Raw genomic sequence first — 19,182 nt, 5'->3', positions numbered from 1 at the left:
AGGGGTTCAATTTATTTTAGGTAAACATATAGCTGGGTCACAGATGTGGGTGATACCTATGGGAGTGGAGCAGTCTGTAGAGGTGTTTTCAACAGAAGTTTTGCAGAAAGAGCACCCTGGATTGTTTCCAGATTGTGTGGTAACAAGATCACAAGCTCATAGGTAGAAACAGGAAGGAGAGGAAATTAAAAGGCAGGGTAAAGGTGTTGAAGTTCAATTAGCTGACACTGTCTTTGATAAGATTGTTCAGGAAGAAAGAATGGAAGATAATGCAGCTGAGGTATTTAGCTCAAGGCAGTTGGTAGAGTTACAGAAAAAGGATCCACAAATAAAACAGTTTTTTCAGACAGCTTACTCAGAAAGAGAGGCAGAATGTATTCCAGAATGTATTACCTTAAGGGTAATGTGTTAATGAGAAAGTGGCAGCCGTATCAGGTTTCAGCATATGAAAACTAGAGGGAAGTACATCAGATTTTTATATCATGTGGAAATAGAAATGAGATACTAAGACTATCTCATGAAATTCCAAATGGGGGGGGGGGGGGACATTTAGGAATTAGAAAGACTCGGACGAAAATACAAAAACATTTTTATTGGCCAGGATTACATAGAGATGTAAAGTTCTTCAGAATATGTCACAAATGTCAGGTGATAGGGAAACCACAAGCAGTGATTAAGCTGGCACCTTTAATTCCAATTCAAGTTTTTGAAGAACATTTTACTAGGGTCATGATTGATTGTGTAGGACCCCTTCCTAAGATTAAAAGTGGAAATCAGTACTTATTGACAATAATGGATGTGTCTATAAGGTTTCCTGAAGTGATACTTTTGATAAATATTACAACAAAGAGAATTGTGGAAGATTTGACTAATTTTTTTTTGCAGGATATGGTTTATCAAAAGAAATACAATCAGGTCAGGGTTCAGATTTCATGTCATAGCTGTTTAAGGAAATAATGAACAGTTTAGGGATACAACAGTTTAAGTCAACAGTTTACCATCCAGAATCACAAGGGGCTTTGGAAAGATAGCATCAAGCTTTAAAAACTATGATGAGGGTGGATAATCAGGATTATCCACAGGATTGGGATAGGGGAATTCCATTCTTGTTGTTTGCTATTAGTTATACTCCTAATGCATCGACTGGATTTAGTCCTTTTGAATTAGTCTATGGCCATGAGGTATGGGGACCACTGAAATTGATTCATGAGAAATTGGTGGGCCAAAATTCAGAAACTACTCTCCTGGGTTATGTTTCAAACTTCAGAGAAAGATTGGGCAGAGCATGTGAATTAGCTAGGGAACATTTAAAGATATTGCAGCAAGTGATGGAAGCGAAGACAGATAGGAAAACTACAGCTTGTAGTTTTGTTGCTGGGGGAAAAGAGTTAGTTCTGTTACCAGTACTGGGTGACTCGTTAAAGGCAAGGTTTAGTTGGCCTTACAGGATTGAAAAGAAACTGAGTGAAGTAAATTATTTAATAAATACTCCAGATAGAAGAAAGAAGCAGAGGGTGTGTCATGTAAGTATGCTTAAAAAGTACTTTGACAGGGAAGAGGACCAAAAGGTGATAAATAAGGTGAAAGAGGTAGAAATGAAGGACTCTGAAATTGATTTTCCTCTAATCAAATTGGATAATGAGAGGGTACTTGAAAATTTAAATGTAATATTGAGTTACCTTCCAGACAAGTGTCAAAGTGATTTAAAGAAGCTATTGCAGTCACACAAAGCTATTTGTGGGAATAAGCTGGGGAGGACTAATTTAGCTACATAATGATGGTTTGTGTGAAAGAGTGAATGGTGATGTTCCTTGCACTGGCAGTGAGTGAGGGCCCTGTGGGTGTGTGATGGGTTTGTGAGGTGTGAGTTGGGTGACATAAAAAGGGCTGTAATTACATGATTCCCTGTCACAAACAATTTTCAGACTTTTTTGTCTTCGGCCTCTCTCACCATTGAAGACGTAATAGCGGGATGGGGAGAGGAATGTGGGTGAAGAGTGATACAAGCAAGTGACAAGAAATGGCCTTATCAATGTTTTTGTCTGTCATATTTGAAAGATCTACATAATAAATGAAGGGTGCTTCAATCATTTTCCAGGGAAGCGATGGAGAGAATTTATGGCATTGAAGAGGAGGTTAAGGAGGATCTAGGTAAAGGCTGCAAGCAAGTTGTAGACTCACATCAGGTCAGTCATTTAATGTTAACATACATCAGTTCATGTTCACCCTCCAGCCCTTACTTATCTTTAGCTTGATATTGCACATCCATCACTCACAGCAGAATCAATGTGATATGACTGAGTGATCTTTATGGTATAGGTAAAATAAAAGAACATGTATTCTGTTTTGTGATGGATTGCAATTTTCTCCCCATTGTCTTTGAATCTGTGGCATCATATTGTCTCTGAAGATACATTGCTTTCTTAAATAATTTTGCCTTAGCTAGCGTAGTGGGCATTAGCTCCTCGCTCAGTCCATTCTAAATATGCGTAATGTTGGGGAAATTCCATTAAACCTGATAGATATAAGCAGTGCAGTTGCAGTAAGAATTTATAATGTTACTGCACAGCTTCTGAAACCTTCATCCATGCCTTTGTTACAGTAATAATGTAATAGCACCCTCTTGTGGCCATTTGTATGTATATATAGTCAAACCAGAATAAACTAGTTTCAGGTATTATGTACCAAAGGCAGACAAATTGACTGAAGGTTATGTGTTCAACATTGTGAGATTTGAACTCTTGATACTCTTTTTGAGTTAACCTGTTTCCATCTGTTTCAGATGAAGTTACATTGTTTCATAGTTTGCCATTGTGAGATTTGAACTCTTGATCTTGGGGTTACAAACCCAGTACCATAACCACTTGGCTATTTAGGCCAAGCTCAAGAATAGCGATCTGGACTGTTCTTGTAACTCTTTCGAGTACAAACACGTTTCCATCTGTTCCTATTCAGATGAAGTTACATTGTTTCCCATTGTGAGATTTGAACTCTTGATCTTGGGGTTACAAACCCAGTACCATAACCACTTGGCTATTTAGGCCAAGCCTATAAACTAGTTTCAGTTGGTACTTGACTTGAGAAGGCCCTAACGACAGGTTAGTAATAGCAGAGATACTTAACAGTCCTATTACCAGTGCTTAGACAAACATTGGGCACAGCATTGTCCATTTGTGAAGTTAGAGTTCTAGAGCTGCAAGAAGAAGGGTCATCTTGTTATGGCATGTCAAAAGAATGTTAACAGTGAAAATGTTGGCTGAAGGAAATGGCAGTCACTGCATATGGTCGCCAAACAGCACCAGGTCAATGATCGGTCGGTTGAGACTCATACAATCCGCAGTACAAGGATGACCAGTGGAAATTTGCAGAGCGTTGTAGTTCAAGTAACATTGGATAGAGTTCCAGTAAATATGGGTGTTGACATGGGGGCATCAGTTAGTGTGGTTCCTGAATCGCAATGCTGTCAAAAGTTAAGTCAAAACCAGCTGGAGAAATCATGCATTGAAGGTGAGAAAATTCCCATAATGGGAAGTGTGTTGGTTCCCATCATATTCAAGAAGCAATGTACAAAATTTTCCATCATTGTAGTGAAGGGTGAAAAACTAGCCTTGTCAGGAAGGAACTGATTAACAGCACGTAAGATCCATTGGGATGAGATTTTACACGTAGGTGCGCAATTCACAAGATGACATGATCACCAAGTTCCTTCAGGTGTGTGCAAACCGATTCAAATTTATACACCCAAAGTATGATTTGAGAGAAACACAAGACCAGTTTTTTTGCAGGTCTCATCCAGTGCCCTGTGCTCTAAAAGAGTAAGTAAATCAAGAACTGAAAAGATTGAGACATTTTTTGGGTTTAGTGAATTATTACGGTAAACTCATACCAAGTTTGGCAACTTTATTGCATCCATTGAATGAACTCTTGAAGAAGGGTGTTTCGTGGAATTGGACAAGGGAGTGTGACAAAGCATTCCAGTTGTGTAAAAATAAATTGGTAGATGTTACAATGCTTGTACATTATGATGTGTCCAAAAAGGATAAGCTAACAAGTGATGCCTCTCCATACTGAATAAGTGCTGTGATCTCTCATGTGTTGTGAGGAGAGACTATTTGCATTTGCCTCATACACTCAGTGCCAGTGAGCAGAATTATGCCAAATAGAACATAAAGGATTGTCTTTGATTTTTCGGGGTAAGAAGGTTTGATAAATACTTGGATGGTCATATTTTCACGATCAAAACTGATCATAAGCTACTGATGGCTATTTTGATTCCAAAGTCTGCAATACCCACTTTAGCTGCAGCCTGAATGCAGAGATGGGCTTTGATTCTGTCTCAAAACAAAAAGGACTCATGAGGACTCGAAACGTCAACTCTTTTCTTCTCCGCCGATGCTGCCAGACCTGCTGAGTTTTTCCAGGTAATTCTGTTTTTGTTTTGGATTTCCAGCATCCGCAGTTTTTTTGTTTTTATCTCTTTGATTCTGTCTGTTTATCAATGCAGATGATTGGAAGATCATTGTAATGCTGATGTTATTTTTAGAGTACCATCCCTCTCAGAAGGAGAGCCCAACAGGGAGAATGTATTTTTCTTTTCACACGTCGATGAGTTGCCAGTCACAGCAGATGACATCAGTAGAAGAATCATAGGGACCGTGTATTGGCAAGGGTAGACAACTACATCACAAACCAATGGCCAACACAGATGCTGGATTTGGAAATCAGGCCATTTTTTATGCTAAAGAATGAGTTGTCCTTTGATAAAAGTTGTGTTATGTGAGGAGCCTCTGTTGTATTCCTGAAAGGTATAGATGACAGTTGCTGTCAGTGTGATCTTCATGAGCTTGATGAAGAGCCTAGCGCAAAGTTTTCTTTAGTGGCCAGGGTTAGATAAGGATGTAGAAGACACAGTGAAACGGTGTAGAACATGTTAAGCAGTGGAAAAGAAGCTGTCAATGGTACTTTACATCCATGGTAACGGCCAGCCAGGACAGCAACAGCTAATCATTGTGATAGAAAGCCATTCAAGTGGGTTGAGGGGTTTCTGATGAATCGAACAACAACTAGCAAAATTCTAGATACTTTATGTAGTTTGTTGCTTATGGTTTCCCAGAGTAAATTGTGCCCAACAAGGGTCCTCAGCTTTGTTCAGAAGAGTTTGTAAAATTTATGAGACTGAAAGTGGTAAAATATACTAGAGTTCTACCATATCACCATGCTTCAAATGGAGCTTCAGAGTGCGTAGTACAAATTATGGAGCATGCTGTTGCTTAGACAAATGCTAGATACACATGGGAAGAAATGTCAGTTGTCAAGGAATCATAAGCTGGTGAATTTTTTGTTTATTTATCGTAGCACACCTCAGACTACTACCAGCAGAACGCCAGCTGAATTGTTTCTCAGAAGATAGCCTCAAGCAAGTTTTTCATTGCTGAAGCCACATTTAGCATAGTCAGTAGAAGAGAAACAAAACAGGCAGAAAGAGAGTCATGGTGGTGGTAAGTGAGAGAAAGAAGTCTGAAGTTGAACAAGAAGATGAATCATAAGTGGTTGAAGTAGTTACCAGGAAGGGTTATGAAAATATGTGGTCCTCACACATATTTGGTCAAGATGTTTGATAATGGAAAAGTTAGGTTTGTACATATAGACCGTATTTTACCTTCAAAAGTTCACGAAGAAGAAGGGAGCTGGGAAGAATGAGTCTGATGAATTGGATAGCTGGGATACGAGCAGAGTACCAGTAGTTACTCCAACACAAGTTGTGCCTGAACCTGGTTCAGATCAAGTCAGAGTCAGACAAACACGCCTGATGAAGTGGAAATTTCAACTGAAGGCCAAGGACAAAGTCAATCTTTTTTGAAGAAAACTTCTCCTCAGACTCAGGCAGAGATGGGTCCAGGCCATTCTCCAAGTTCTGGAAGTTTGGGTCAAGAAAAGAGGTATTCTCTTATGAATAGGAATCCACTTGTTAAGTTGATTTTGTAAATGTAAAACAAAAAAATGTTTAGAAGTTATGTAGAATTTGAACATTGTGTAACTTTCTCTTTGAAGAGGGAGGAGTGTAATATTGTAATTGTACCCTCTTGTGGCCATTTGTATATGTATATATAGTCAAGCTGGAATAAACTAATTTCAGTTGGTAACATGTGGCACACTGTTGCTTTTCTGTCCTGCAAAGATATCAGTTACCTCTTGACTATTCCAACACACTCTCAATTGACCTTCCAACATCTACCGTCCATCAATTTGGGCTCATTCGTATTTGAACTTGCACCTAGCCCCCTACACCCATCATCCATATACTTGCTGACCTACAATGAGGCTAACTGGCTTCCGGTCCAACAGCGCCTCAGTTTTAAAGCTTTCATCCCTGTTTTTAAATTGCTCCATCGCCTTGTCCCTCTGTTATCTCCCCCCCAGCACTGCAACTCTCTGAGATCACTACATTCCTCTGAGGTTAACCTTTTGCACATTCCAGTGTTGCTCAATCCACCATTAGCAGCCATGCTTTCAGCTGCCTGGGCCATTAGCTCTGGAATTCCCCCTTGTATCGCTCTTTCTCTCCTTCTTTAAGGCACTCCTTAAAACCCGCCTCTTTGATGAAGGAGCTGGTCATACATCTTAATATTTCCTTATGTGGCTTGGTGTTAAATTTTATTTGATAAAACGCCTGTGAAATGCTTTGCAATGTTTCACTATCATAAGTTTCTGGGATTTTGAGGTATAAAGACCTTTTACTTAAAATACCTAAGTCCTGAATTCTTAATTTGTAACAAAGGGGTCCTCAGTTGTGTCTGACCTAAGAAGATACAAATAACTAGTATTTATGAATCAAGTAAAATTTATTAAGCAAGATTACATATTACAGTACTTCAACACTAAGATAAAAGCAAAATACTACAGGTGCTGGAAATCTGAAATAAAAACAGAAAATGCTGGGAAAACTCAGCAGGTCTAAGCATCTGTGGAGAGAGAAACAGAGTTAACCTTTCGAGTCCATTTCGAGTCTGTATGACCCTTCTTCAGAGCTCTGAAGAAGTGTCATACTGACTCAAAACGTTAACTTTGTTTCTCTCTCCACAGATGCTGCTAGACCTGCTGAGTTTTTCCAACATATTCTGTTTTTGTTACAGTATTTCAACTGTGGTCTCATTAATGTCTTGTATAGTTTCATTATCATGTCTCAGCTTTTCTCTTTTCTTGTGATAAAATCCAGAATTCTGTTTGCATTTTACGCCTTATCAACTGTATGTCATATAACTTGTACCTTGTCATCCCTTTACTTTCACAGCACCGAGCCTACTTTCATTCAGACTATAATTACTGCTTTTGTTTTGCCAAATTCACCACATGCTTTACTGACACTGAATTCTGGCTCTTACTTTTTATCCCAATCCCCCATCTCATTAATATCTTATTGCAGCTTTTGGCCTTCTATACAGAATAACTTGATTAAATAGCTTTAATTTTGATGTAATTTGCCAATTTTGATACTACACTTTCTAGGATCAGATTGAAGTCTCTGCTTTATTCAGTAAACAGAAGTGCTGCAGAACTGAATCTTGTAGGACATCACTAACTACTTCCAATCACTCTGAAATACTGGTCTTCACCCATTATCCATTTTCTCCTTTCTCATCAATTTTCATTTTAGTTTGCTATCCTTCTCCTAATCCCAGCTTGTGGGTATCTGCACAGTCTTCTGTCCCACAATATTTTTTGAAAAGAGAAAGCAAAATATTTGTGACGTAAAAATAGACAAAAACATTCATACTGTGGTCTGGGTAATATTTTATCAACGGCTTTCTTAAATGGCATATACTCGGTGTAGAAACACACTCTGGGAGGTTTAGTCAAACAAAACAAACTTTATTTACTCAAGAGCTTTCGCAGCTGCTTGTATCTAGCCAGCCCCTCGTAACAACCATTTCCTAGGAAACTCCTCCCCTAGAATTTATTCCCCAGCGCTAGCTACACATTGGTTGAACAAATCACATGATCCCTACTCAGTCAGACTGATCTCAAGGTGACAGTCATCACACCTGGCATCCACCGTTTTCCCAGAACTACCACGACTGTTACCTCTTCAAAGAATTCTGAGCTTTTCAAGCATGGCTGTGAAATCCAATCTGGTTACTTCTAATTATTTTTGCTTTTCTTTGCAATTTCATTGTCATCATTTGCATTCATTTAGCTTACTCTTTCTGGGAGGCAAATCTCTCTCTAAAATGGTGTTCACAATACCACAAAACCATATTTTGGCATGCTCATGTTTTCTATTATTTTAAGCTGCTCATTCTAATTTCATCCTTCATTAGGTGCACAAAACTTGTATATAGCACAGATATTAAACTAACCGGAGTATAATTACCTGCTTTAGTTCTGTCTCCCTATATAAAAATCAATACTAACAGCCACTCTCCTGCCCTCCGGCACACATCTTATTCAGTAAGTAAATGTAAATTCTAAGGCCTCAGTAATGGCCAGAATTTTATGTCCCACGGGTGGGCGTGCGCCTGACCTGAATGGGTGCAAAATTGCATGAGGTGTCGTCAGGCAAGCATCCTGTCATCATTGCACACTTGCATGGTATTTCATTCAGTGGGTTCGCACAAAAGTCGGAAGAGCGCCCATCGACAATTAAGCTCATTAATGGCCCATTTGTAAGCAACCTTTCGTGGCCCGTCCCACCTTATGGCTGGTGGATGGGCCAATCAGCCAGGCGGGCTTGACATTTTTTATGAAACCTCATCCAAGGGCAGGATGAAATCTCCGTTCGGACATAAAATAAAAAGAAATATCCGGGGACAGCATTTTTATGAGGTATGCTTTCAGGTGCTTGATTGTGCTGCATGGACATTTTTTGCAGCGTTTTTCTGCTTTCTTTTATTATTTGGAGGTTTGCGGCTCCGTGAGGCACCTTCCAGGGAGCTCAGAGGAAACTCTCACCGGAACCAGCAGTGACGTCGGCTCCATTCTCTTCCCGCCCCACCGGCAGTGCTGAACCTTTCTTAATTTCCCAGCCAGCATGGAATCGCGGTTGGGGCACTGTTTCCTGTCTGCTCCTGGGCCCACTAATCACGCATGCCCGACGAGCTCAAAATTCAGGCCAATATTTTTATCTTAATCTGTTTTAGCTTTACCTGTGTGGAGCTTCTTCCTCTACTCTGCCATTTTGCTACTTCTCTCCCTTTAAAAGATGCATCAAAACTCGCTCTTAACCATGCATTGTCATGTCTCTTAGCTCTTCACTACTGTTTGTATCTGCATCTCCTTTGTAAAGCTTCTTGGGATGTTTGCTACCTTAAAGGTGCTTATAAATGAAAGTTGTCCTCATGATAGTTGTGGGAGATGGTGTTAGGCACTTTAGTTTGGAACCATAAGCGATTGATGGTTTGTTTTCGTTTTTCAAGAGACTGATTAAGCTGCAAAGAGATGGGACATCATTGGTCACAAATGTGCAAACTGCTGAAGACTCGAGGGAGACACAGCGAAGAAACACAGAAAGAGAAATGCAAAAGCATAGGTGAGTCAGTTATACTGTCTTTATACTTTGCCATTTATGCCAGCACTAAATTGATGTTTTGGAATTGTTGGTGGGGGAAAAAAAATTTCCTTCTGACTTCTACCCTTTGGTGACACTTGGGATATAATTCCACAAGAAAAAATGGGCTTGAAATTTGTTGGCGTTGTGGCACATTGAGCTCATCCGTTCCAGCTCTGGTTCCTTGATAGCATCTAATAATAGCTGGCTGGTTATTTTCTCCTTCTAGCCCTGGATGCTAAGACAAGCCTACAACCACTCCCTAGTTTTTTGATATTGATTGTCACAACAGATTAGTGATTGAATCCCTTATTGTCCAGGAGGCAAAATGCAGTGCTTTGAACCCTTTGGGTTTTTTCTGGTAGTAGCAACGACCCAAATCTTTTTGAAGATTCCCACTCCTCTCTCAGCTTTTACAGTTCTGTTGGTCACTTGCTTCATATTATGTCAAGCTAAGGAACTGGATGCTTTTTAACAAAGAGGATGTTTAATCTTCATAGACTTGGGTTGGATGGGCAAATCGCCATCTCTTTTCATCAAAGGATTTTACTTGGTTTTCTTTATGCTGAAGATAACCCATTATCCAGTACACTCGGTGTATGGTTGTGATTCTATTGTTGCTCATCTTTTAGGTGAAGAGTTGATTACCCTACAGAGACTTCAGGCCATGTAGCAAAGGCAAAAGCATCACTTTTACTGGCATCACTAATGAAGTGAGAAAGTGATGTATACCAAGTACACATCTCTGGAAATCCAGATCGGCTATAAGGAAGGGAGAAAGATACCCAGTTATCATACTTGATGTTTATGTCTTCTGAATAAATCTTTTTCCGATACAGTAACTCAAGGAGCAATGCACACGGGAAAATTTGTGAATGAGCATGGTCTGCTATATGTGTTGAATATTCTAAAGAAGTTATGGGATTTTGCTCTAGCTTCATACTGAGCATCAAGGTTTGCAATAATTACAGAATTAACTTGTAGTTTCTAATCTTCTGAAACTTTAATATTTCAATTTCCTTCCACCTTCCTCCCTGCACAGTGTAGTAGGTGGAGCTGATGCCTGGAAAAAGCAGTTAATGCTAAATTGATTTTTTACTTTAAGAAAATAACATTTTTTTTCCTTTTAAACTTCCTTTTTTTTTAAACATATTTGCAGTAATCCAGTTCACTGAGGGTTCACGTACAGAAATTGTAGCCAATCATCTAACCCTAGCAGGAAATTCAGGAGTGGTAGTGATCCAGATTCTTGGAAGAAAGCTAGAAAATTCACCTGTATGGCTAAGTAACATCGACCTGGGACTTGAATATTTCTTGCACTTCTCAGAGCTTTCTGAAACTTCCTCAGTATGTTGTCCTTTAGCCATGACCTGGCATCAAAAGCTGACGCTGGTTCCACTTATCCTGACTAGAATGGTGCCTGATTTGTTCATGATTTCTGCTAACAGTGCCTGCAAGGTAAAAGCTGGTAGGTATCGGCACAGTCTTCTGTCCCACAATATTTTTGAAAAGATAAAGCAAAATATTTGTGACGTAAAAATACACATAAACATTTACACTGTGGTCTGGTAGTGGTTTGAATGTCAGATTGCTGTCAAGCTGTCTATGAATTCACTTGACAAGATTTTTGTACTTAAATGGAATTGTCTTGGTGAGGTATGAAGAATAAATCACATACAGCAGAGAAAGCAAGTAAACCTCCAAGGTTTATGTTGACATTGTCATAATAATGAAATAAAAAAAAACTATATTTACATTGGTTGAAGCTATTTCCAGTTTACAAAATGCTGGATTTTTAAAATTTATTTTGGTGTTTGAAGGACTGCGAAGCTGGAGAATGAAGCAACATTGAGTGAGGAAAAATTTGAAGTCATCACAAAGAAATGGCTGACAGCAAAGGCCCGTAAGATTCCACAGGATCTGCGTGACATTCTTATCAAACAGCAACAGCTCTGTGCTGACTTAATTGAAGGGAAAAACAAGCTGATTAACACTTTGCAGAAGGTAAATTGTCATACCCTAGGAAGTATGATGTTGAATAGCTTAACTTTAAAATATGCATTTTTTTGTTGCAGTTTGGGAACGCAGTACTTATAATGCTGCTTCAAACCAGATTATACATTGTGATTACTGTTAGGAATACAGGAACATAGGATTTAGGAGTAGGAGTTGGCCATTTGGCCCTTCGAATCTGCTTGCCATTCAATAGGATCATGGCTGATCTGGTTGTGGTCGTAACTCTGCTTTCTTGTCTGCCCTTCATAACCCTTGACTCCCTTGTCCATCAAAATCTGTCTAACCTAGTCTTGAATAAATTCAATGCCCCAGCCTCCACTGCTTTCTGGAGAAGAGAATTCCACAGATTAATGACCCCCTGAGGGAAAAAGTTTCTCCTTATCGCTGTCCTAAATGGGAGACCTCATATTCTTAAACTGTGCCCTCTAGTTCTAGTCTCCCCCATAAAAGGAAACATCCTCTTGGTATCCACTCTATCAAGTCCCCTCCGGTTCTTATATGTTTCAAAATGATCACCTCTCATTCTTCTAAACTCCAATGGGTATAGGCCCAACCTGTTCAACCTTTCTTCATAAGATAGCCCTTCATCCCAGGAATGAATCGGGTGAACTTTCTCTGAATTACTTCTAATGCAGTTTTATCTTTTTTAAGATAAGGAAACCAAAGCTATGCACAGTGCTCCAGGTGTGGTCTCACCAAGGTCCTGTACAGCTGCAATAAAACTTATCTACTTTTTATTCCATTCCCCTTTAAAAAGATACCAGCATTCCATTTGCCTTCCTAATCTCTTGCTGAACCTGCATACTAACTTTTTTTGTGGTTTGTGTACTAGGACACCTGGATCCCTCTACGCCACTGAGTTTTGCAATTTCTCTCCATTTAAATAGTTTGCTGCTTTTCTGTTTTTGCTGCCAAAGTGATAATTCTTTGATGATAAGAAAGTTCCTTAATTCTGAACTTTCCTGGGTGACCCAGTAGTCTAAATTTTACCATGGACGTTGGTACTTTCATGTAGGGGCGAAAAGGGGGGGTCCCAAATCCACACTTGATGACAGCAGGATTGCCTCAGCAATTTTACAAAAAGCAGTCTCCTAATTGGTCACCAGTGGACCTGTTGCCCAATTAAGGATGGCTGGCGGGCTCTTTGTGTTACAAGCCCAGTCAGAGGGCTGCCAACTTTGAAGCCTCAGCGGCACCATTGGGAGAGGTGGTCGCTCTGAGATATGCAAGAGACCTCGGGAGCTCAGACAGGTAATGGCTGGGATTTTCCGTGCCCGCTGGCGTCAGGTGTGTTCGGTGGCAGGAGCAGACAATGTGGTGAGAAGGTCAAAAATTGGTTTCACGATGTTGTAAAACCAGTTTGCGATCGTCTACTTCGCCCACTGATGGCGAGACACGTTCCCCGCCATCGGACATCAGGAACCTCATTGTAATATATCAGCACATCATTGTTAGCCCAGCCTGCCAGACTCATTCCCCCCCTCCCCGCACTGGATCGTCTGCCCACATCGGCAGGAAAACACGCTGGTGCAGAGTATGTCTTGACACCTGTGACATGCAGAAGTTAGGACTTACCGCCAGGGCCTTGCTCACATTGTGGACATCCGAGGAGCAAAGGATGTTGGAGCCTGACGGCAACAGGATCTTGGAGGAATGTCCATCGCATGCTGGGTGGATTCTCATGGACATGGCTCTGCTGCAAAGCAGCTCACAGAAGGTGGAAAGTCACCGTTAATGCTCACAACAGATGACAGTCGAGGGGGTAGGGGAGGAAGAGGTGTCGGGGTGGGGGGGGGGGGGTTGGTGGTCGGTGAGGCTGGTGGGGAGAATGAAGGTGTGGAGGTTGGCAGGGGGGTAATGAGAGTGTTGGAGGGTTGAGGTTGGCAGGGGAGGAATTAAGGTGTCATGGGAGTGAGGTTGGAAGAGGACGGAGTACAGTGGGAGGAGGGTGTAAGAGGGGAGAAGATGGCAACTGGGGAGATAGGCATAAAGGGGGTGTGGGATGCGTAAGGGAAGGAATTTGGAGGGGGGAAGGAATGCAGAGAGGGGAAGGAGTCCAGGGGGAGAAAGAAGTGCAGAGAGGGGAAGGAGTTCAGAGGGAGAAAGTTCAGAGGGAGAAAGGAGTATGGAGAGGGGAGGGAGTCTTGGGGGAGGAAGGAGTGCAGAGAGGGGAGGGAGTAAGGGTGGAGGAAAGAGTCAAGAAGGGGGAAGGAGTAAAGTAGAGGAAGAAGTAAGGGAGTCTGAGTGAGTCAGGAAGGAGGAGGGAGTCCGGACACAGGGGGGTGGTGGGAGAGCTTGAGTGGGGGGGGAAGGGGTTCTGAAGGGAAGGGGTCCAGAGGGAGAAAAAGGTTCTGGGGAGGAAGGAGCCTGGAGGGGGGAATGTACTCGGAGTTGGGGGGGATGGGGGCTGGTAGGGGATGGGGTCCGGAGTGGGGAAGGGGTTCCGGGGGGGACGGTGTCCGGAGGGGGGGAAGGGTTCCTTGACTGCCTCCTGGGGAGCAGACTGAGGGTGAGCATGATATGAGGGAATGGTGAGACTGACTGAGGGCAGAGTGAGGCAGGAGAGTGAGGGTTTGATGGTATTGGTGGGGTGGCAAGGATGGTTGGTGGGTACTCAAAGGTGGACACACACCCTGGCGGTGGGAAGGAGGAGGTCGAGGAGGTGAATGTGGACGGGGGTGGAATTTTCGGGAAGGAAGGGAATGTGCACGTTCACCTGGAATCCCTGAAGGATTCCGCCCAAGGTTCAAAAAAATTTTAAAATTCAGCAGGTCGAGGATCAGAGGGGAATCTCCTCCAGGGAGATGATACGGTCCATGGGGACTGCCTTCCTGCTCACAGCTTCCTCATTGGATCCTGTAAGACTAACTCTTCTGTCATTCAATCTCTCCTGTCTTCCACCCTGCCACACACCTTCCTTTTGTCCTTGTCCTACCGACCCCTTGCTCAAAATCTATTGCATCTCTAACTTTTCACAGCTCTGATGAAAGGCCATTTACCTGAAGTATTAGCTCTGTTTCTCTCTCTACAGATGTCGCCCGACTCGCTGAGTATTTCCAGCATTTTCTGTTTTTATTTTAGATTTGCAGCATCTGCAGTAAACTGCTTTTTAATTATACTAACCGGTTGCCTGCCCCTTTAGAGTGCTCAGCTGCTCCACATCCGGCCCTGCTGCTGGTGGATGTTCCGGTTGTGGGACTGCATCAACGAACCATCCCAAAGCGGCCTACTGCAATTTTATTGGCCCCCTCATTGCAGCCTGCCATCCAGGGGCCTGTAAAATTCTGCCCAATGGATTAGAATACTGAAATAAAGACAGGAAGTGCCAGAAATACTCAGCAGGTTCGGCACCATCTATGGAGAGAGAGAAAGATATATTTCAGGTTGATGACCTTTTAACCATAGTGGTTTAACACTGTTGTTTTGCCTCTGGCAAATTAATCCAATGCAATGTAAGTATATTGTCCAACTGTAAGATTCCATGGGGAAATGCGTTTGGACAATAGTGGAGGCAGAACTCCCTCTCTTGTTTCAAACTATAAATTTTTTCTATTGCATATGAATTCATACATAGGTCTATATAATGCAAATTTAAAATGGGTTTCATTAGCTATGTTCTCAAGTGTTCCTTTGTACATGTGAGGGAAGTAACATAGCACACAAATTATTCTAGAGATAGTTGTTAATTTCAGTGGAGGTGGCCAGCCAAAGTCTAGTACTGAAGTACACAGATTCATAGAAACTTTCAGCACAGAAGGAGGCCACTTGGACTGTTGAAAATGCAGCTGTGCTTAGCCTCACATAACTGCTTTTTGCCCATAACCCAGTATGTTCCCCATCCTCAAATACCTGTCCAAGTCTTCTAAAATTATTTACAGAATCAGTTTTTACCAGGTGGAGCATTCCAGACCCTGACATCGCTCTAAGCGAAAAAGATTCTCCTAATCTCTCCTCTAGATCTTCAGTCAATGATTTTAAATGTATGAGCTCTAGTTATTGACACTCAGAAATATTTTTTCTTTCCTCTATTGAAACCTTTCATCATCTTGAAAACTTCTATTAGGTCACCTCTGAACATCCTCTGTTTTAAGGAGAACAGTTCTGACGTATCCAACTCTCCTCATAACTGAAGTCCTTTGTTACTGGTAACATCCTGGTAAATTTCCATACCCTTTCTAAGGTTGTTAAACTTTCTTGATATGTCAGGCACTTGCATTCACTCACGAATTAATTGTACCAGCAATTCTCTTCTGTCTTTCTAATATTAAATGAATGTTAAACTTTCAGGCACCTATTTACAACTTTCGGGTCACTCTTGATAAGCAAATCAGATAACAAAGCAATCAACTCAACAAGAATGCCCAGAATCTGCGATCTACTTTTATCGTAAAGTTGATCAATAATAAGTTTCTTTACCTAATCAGTAAGAACTGGTTTAATTTAAGGTATCGTAACCTGTTTGGTTTTTCCCAATTCTCTGATTTACTTGCCTGTATCGATCACATCAATCACATATGAGTGACTCCCTGGACTGGAACTATCCACACTTTATTCAACAAAGGCTCAAGGAAGAAGGCAGTAAAACTTTTGACATTTTCGGCGCACTTTAAAGCATGTGTGTTGATTTGCTGAATGATTTTGTTTCTCCATAACTATAATCCTTGTGAGTATATTTGTTCATTAGTTTTAGCCTGAATATTAGTGTCTTCTGTGGTGACTTCTATTTGGACAGGAGCTCATGGGTAGACAATTCAAGCAAGTCCCAGTGCTATCATGACAGAAAATGGTCATTGTTATCCTTGCAGCCTGCTGTCCTGTACACAATGTTCATCATGCTGAAAATTTCATATAATGGCAGAAGAAGGTCTGTTTATAGGAATTATCTTTTTGCTGTGGACTCAAGTAAACAGTTTAATTATAAAACTTAAACTTGAATACAAACTCAATTTGTCCCCTGCTGAGCATAAGACCAATGTCACAGCAAGAAATTGCATATAATTTGACACTGAATTTGAAGCCTGAATGAGAGACCACAAAGATGTTTGGTATGAAAAATAAAAACATCGCAGTTGTATAACAGGGGATATTGTTCTGAAGTTGAGGTTAGTGACAAATTGAAGGCAACTTTTTTTATTCATGGGATGTGGGTGCCATGGCAAAGCCAGCATTTATTGCCAATCACTAATTGCTGTTGAGAAGGTGGTGCTGAACGGCCTTCTTGTTTCTTAGAGCAATATGTTGCAGAACCTACCCAGAAACAGGCTATTTTGGATCTAGTAATGTGTAATGGCGGGATTAATAAGAGATATCATAATTAAGGATCCTGTAGGTAGTAGCGATCACAACATGGTAGAATTTCAAATTCAGTTTGAGGGCAAGCAACTCAGGTCTCAAACCAGTGTCCTCAACTTAAATAAGGACAATTACAGAGATATGAAGAAAGAGTTGTCTAAGTGGGCTGGGAAAATGGACTAAGGGGACATTCGTTTAAAATTGAGATGCAAAAGAATTTCTTCTCAAAGGGTAATGAATGTCTGGAATTCTCTACCCCAGAAAGTTGTGGAGGCTAGATCACTGAAAGTATTTAAAGAGGAGGAAGATAGATTTTTGAAATTCTGGGGAGTTGAGGGCTATGAGGCGCTGGCATGAAAGAAGAGTTGAGCCTAGGGCAGATCAGCCATAATTTTATCGAATGGCGGGGCAGGCTTGAGGGGCCAAATGGCCTACTTCTCCTATTTCTTATGTTTTTGAGCTGCTGCAGTCTGTGTGGTGTAGGTAAAACCAGGAGGTTCCAAGAATTTGTCCCAGCACCAATGAAAGAGGGGCGATATATTTCTAAGACAGGATGGTTGTGACATGGAGGAGAACTTGCAGGTGACGGTGTTTCCATGCGCTTGCTCCTACTGTTCTTCTGGGTGGCAGAGGCCACAGGTTTTGAAAGGTGCAGATTTCTGACATTGGCGTTTTGGAAATCTGCCATTTTAGATATATGTTCCGATTTTCGGGACTGGCATGGGGCTTAAAAAATTGCAACTCTGCTGTCAGTGAGAGCGAGAACTGACTGTAAGTCATGTGATTGGTGGGGCAGCGAGCACATGAGAGACATAATCTGTGAGGAGCTGCTGCTCTCATCACAGAATCTGTTTCTCCCATGCTGCTGCCCCAGTTCCTCCAATCACAGATTTCCTCCCTCCCACTATTGCTGCTTCTCCAGAGATAGAATCTATGCTTGGAGGAGCAGCAAAGGCAGAAGGGAGGGAACCTGTGATTGGAGGAGTTGTGGCAGTTATTCTGGCCAGTCCCTCTGCCGCCATGCAGGAGACTTTCGTCACTTTTGTTTGGCATCTTCTGGGAGGCCAAGGAGAAGAATGCAAAATCATAAGCAGAGGAGGGAGTGTGCGAGGCCGGAGCGGGAGTTGTTTGTTCTGAACTCTGCTCTGAACCAACTACCAAAATCCCAAACCTGGCTGACTTCCCACGTCAGTCTGAATATAGCACTGGCTTGGCCTTTATTGCTGTTTTGTTTTTGCTGGCATCTGGGGTCACCGTAAATTTTCAAGAGTTATTTTTGTATATATATTTGTTCATGGGATGAGGGCATCGCTGGCCTTTATTGCCCATCCCTAATTGCCCTTGAGAATGTGGTGGTGATTTAAAATGGGGTCACACTGGAAATAGTTTGCGAAGCACTGCTGCAGTCCTTTGCTTCTCTGCTCATCTACATAATCCAGTAAGGTCATGTTCTATTGTTAATATGGACTTCATCCTGTACTACCTGCACTAACTGCACTGAATGCTGAAATGCTGAGGTCACTTTGGTGATTTTATACAAATGCATTGGTCCACAGTCTTGACGGTAATACACAGTAAACAAAGAAAACTAATGCTTCTACCCACTTACGTCTAAAATTTCCACATATTTGAAGTGGCCTAGAAGTATTTGCATTTCACTATGGATCATAAAAAGTGCTACAATTACATGATTCCTTGTCAGAAAAAAATCTCAGACCTTTTTGCCTTCAGCCACTAATTTTCAGACCTTTTTGCCTTCGGCCAGTCTCACCCCCCGAGTAAAGGCTTTTATTGGCACTCCACAATGATAGTCCTGTCAAGTTGTTTGTACATTACTTTTTATGGGTTGTGTATCTTTAATACAAGATTTTGCAGCTGTTAATATGGCAATTGTTTTATCATTCTTGCAAGCAAGCTTAGAAAAAATCAGCTAAATAACCCACAAATCCTATATATATTACTCAATGCGTTTGAATTATATTTGCAGGAGCTAAAGTTGAGCGATGACCAGTATGTGAAAGACCTGAAGAAAGCAGCTGAAGACATTGACCTGTTGTTGGAACGGATGGAAGAACAAATAAAAACCTTAACTAGATCCTATAGAGAGGAAATCATGCAGATAGAGGTGAAGCCAGTTTTGATTTTCTCCCATAAGACATGGTTTAGCTGGAAGAGCTCTGCAACACGTGGGAATTTGTGGAATGTATTGCAGTTTCAGACAACATATAGCTCTGTTGCTGAGCTGGAGTCTGAGTTGCAGACATTGTGATCGTTAGAAAGGAGGAGAGTTACATGGCCATGTGTAACTGAAGGAGGCAGTCACATATCTG

General features: G+C 41.4%; 1 protein-coding gene across 1 annotated transcript in view; it reads left to right on the top strand.

Annotated features, from left to right (window-relative positions):
- drc1 (dynein regulatory complex subunit 1 homolog (Chlamydomonas)) overlaps positions 1 to 19,182 on the top strand; it is a 107,461-nt gene that overhangs the window by 13,620 nt on the left and 74,659 nt on the right. Inside the window, exons 2-5 of the mRNA XM_041188408.1 lie at positions 2,099 to 2,186; positions 9,414 to 9,526; positions 11,365 to 11,548; positions 18,840 to 18,977. Coding sequence (XP_041044342.1) covers positions 2,099 to 2,186; positions 9,414 to 9,526; positions 11,365 to 11,548; positions 18,840 to 18,977 — 523 coding nt within the window. The remainder of the gene's footprint in view (positions 1 to 2,098; positions 2,187 to 9,413; positions 9,527 to 11,364; positions 11,549 to 18,839; positions 18,978 to 19,182) is intronic.

The sequence above is a fragment of the Carcharodon carcharias genome, chromosome 5, assembly GCF_017639515.1.
Source record: "Carcharodon carcharias isolate sCarCar2 chromosome 5, sCarCar2.pri, whole genome shotgun sequence".
Taxonomy (NCBI): Eukaryota; Metazoa; Chordata; class Chondrichthyes; order Lamniformes; family Lamnidae; genus Carcharodon; species Carcharodon carcharias.
The sequence above is the reverse complement of the archived record's forward strand: the minus strand, read 5'-3'. Positions and strand labels throughout refer to the sequence as shown.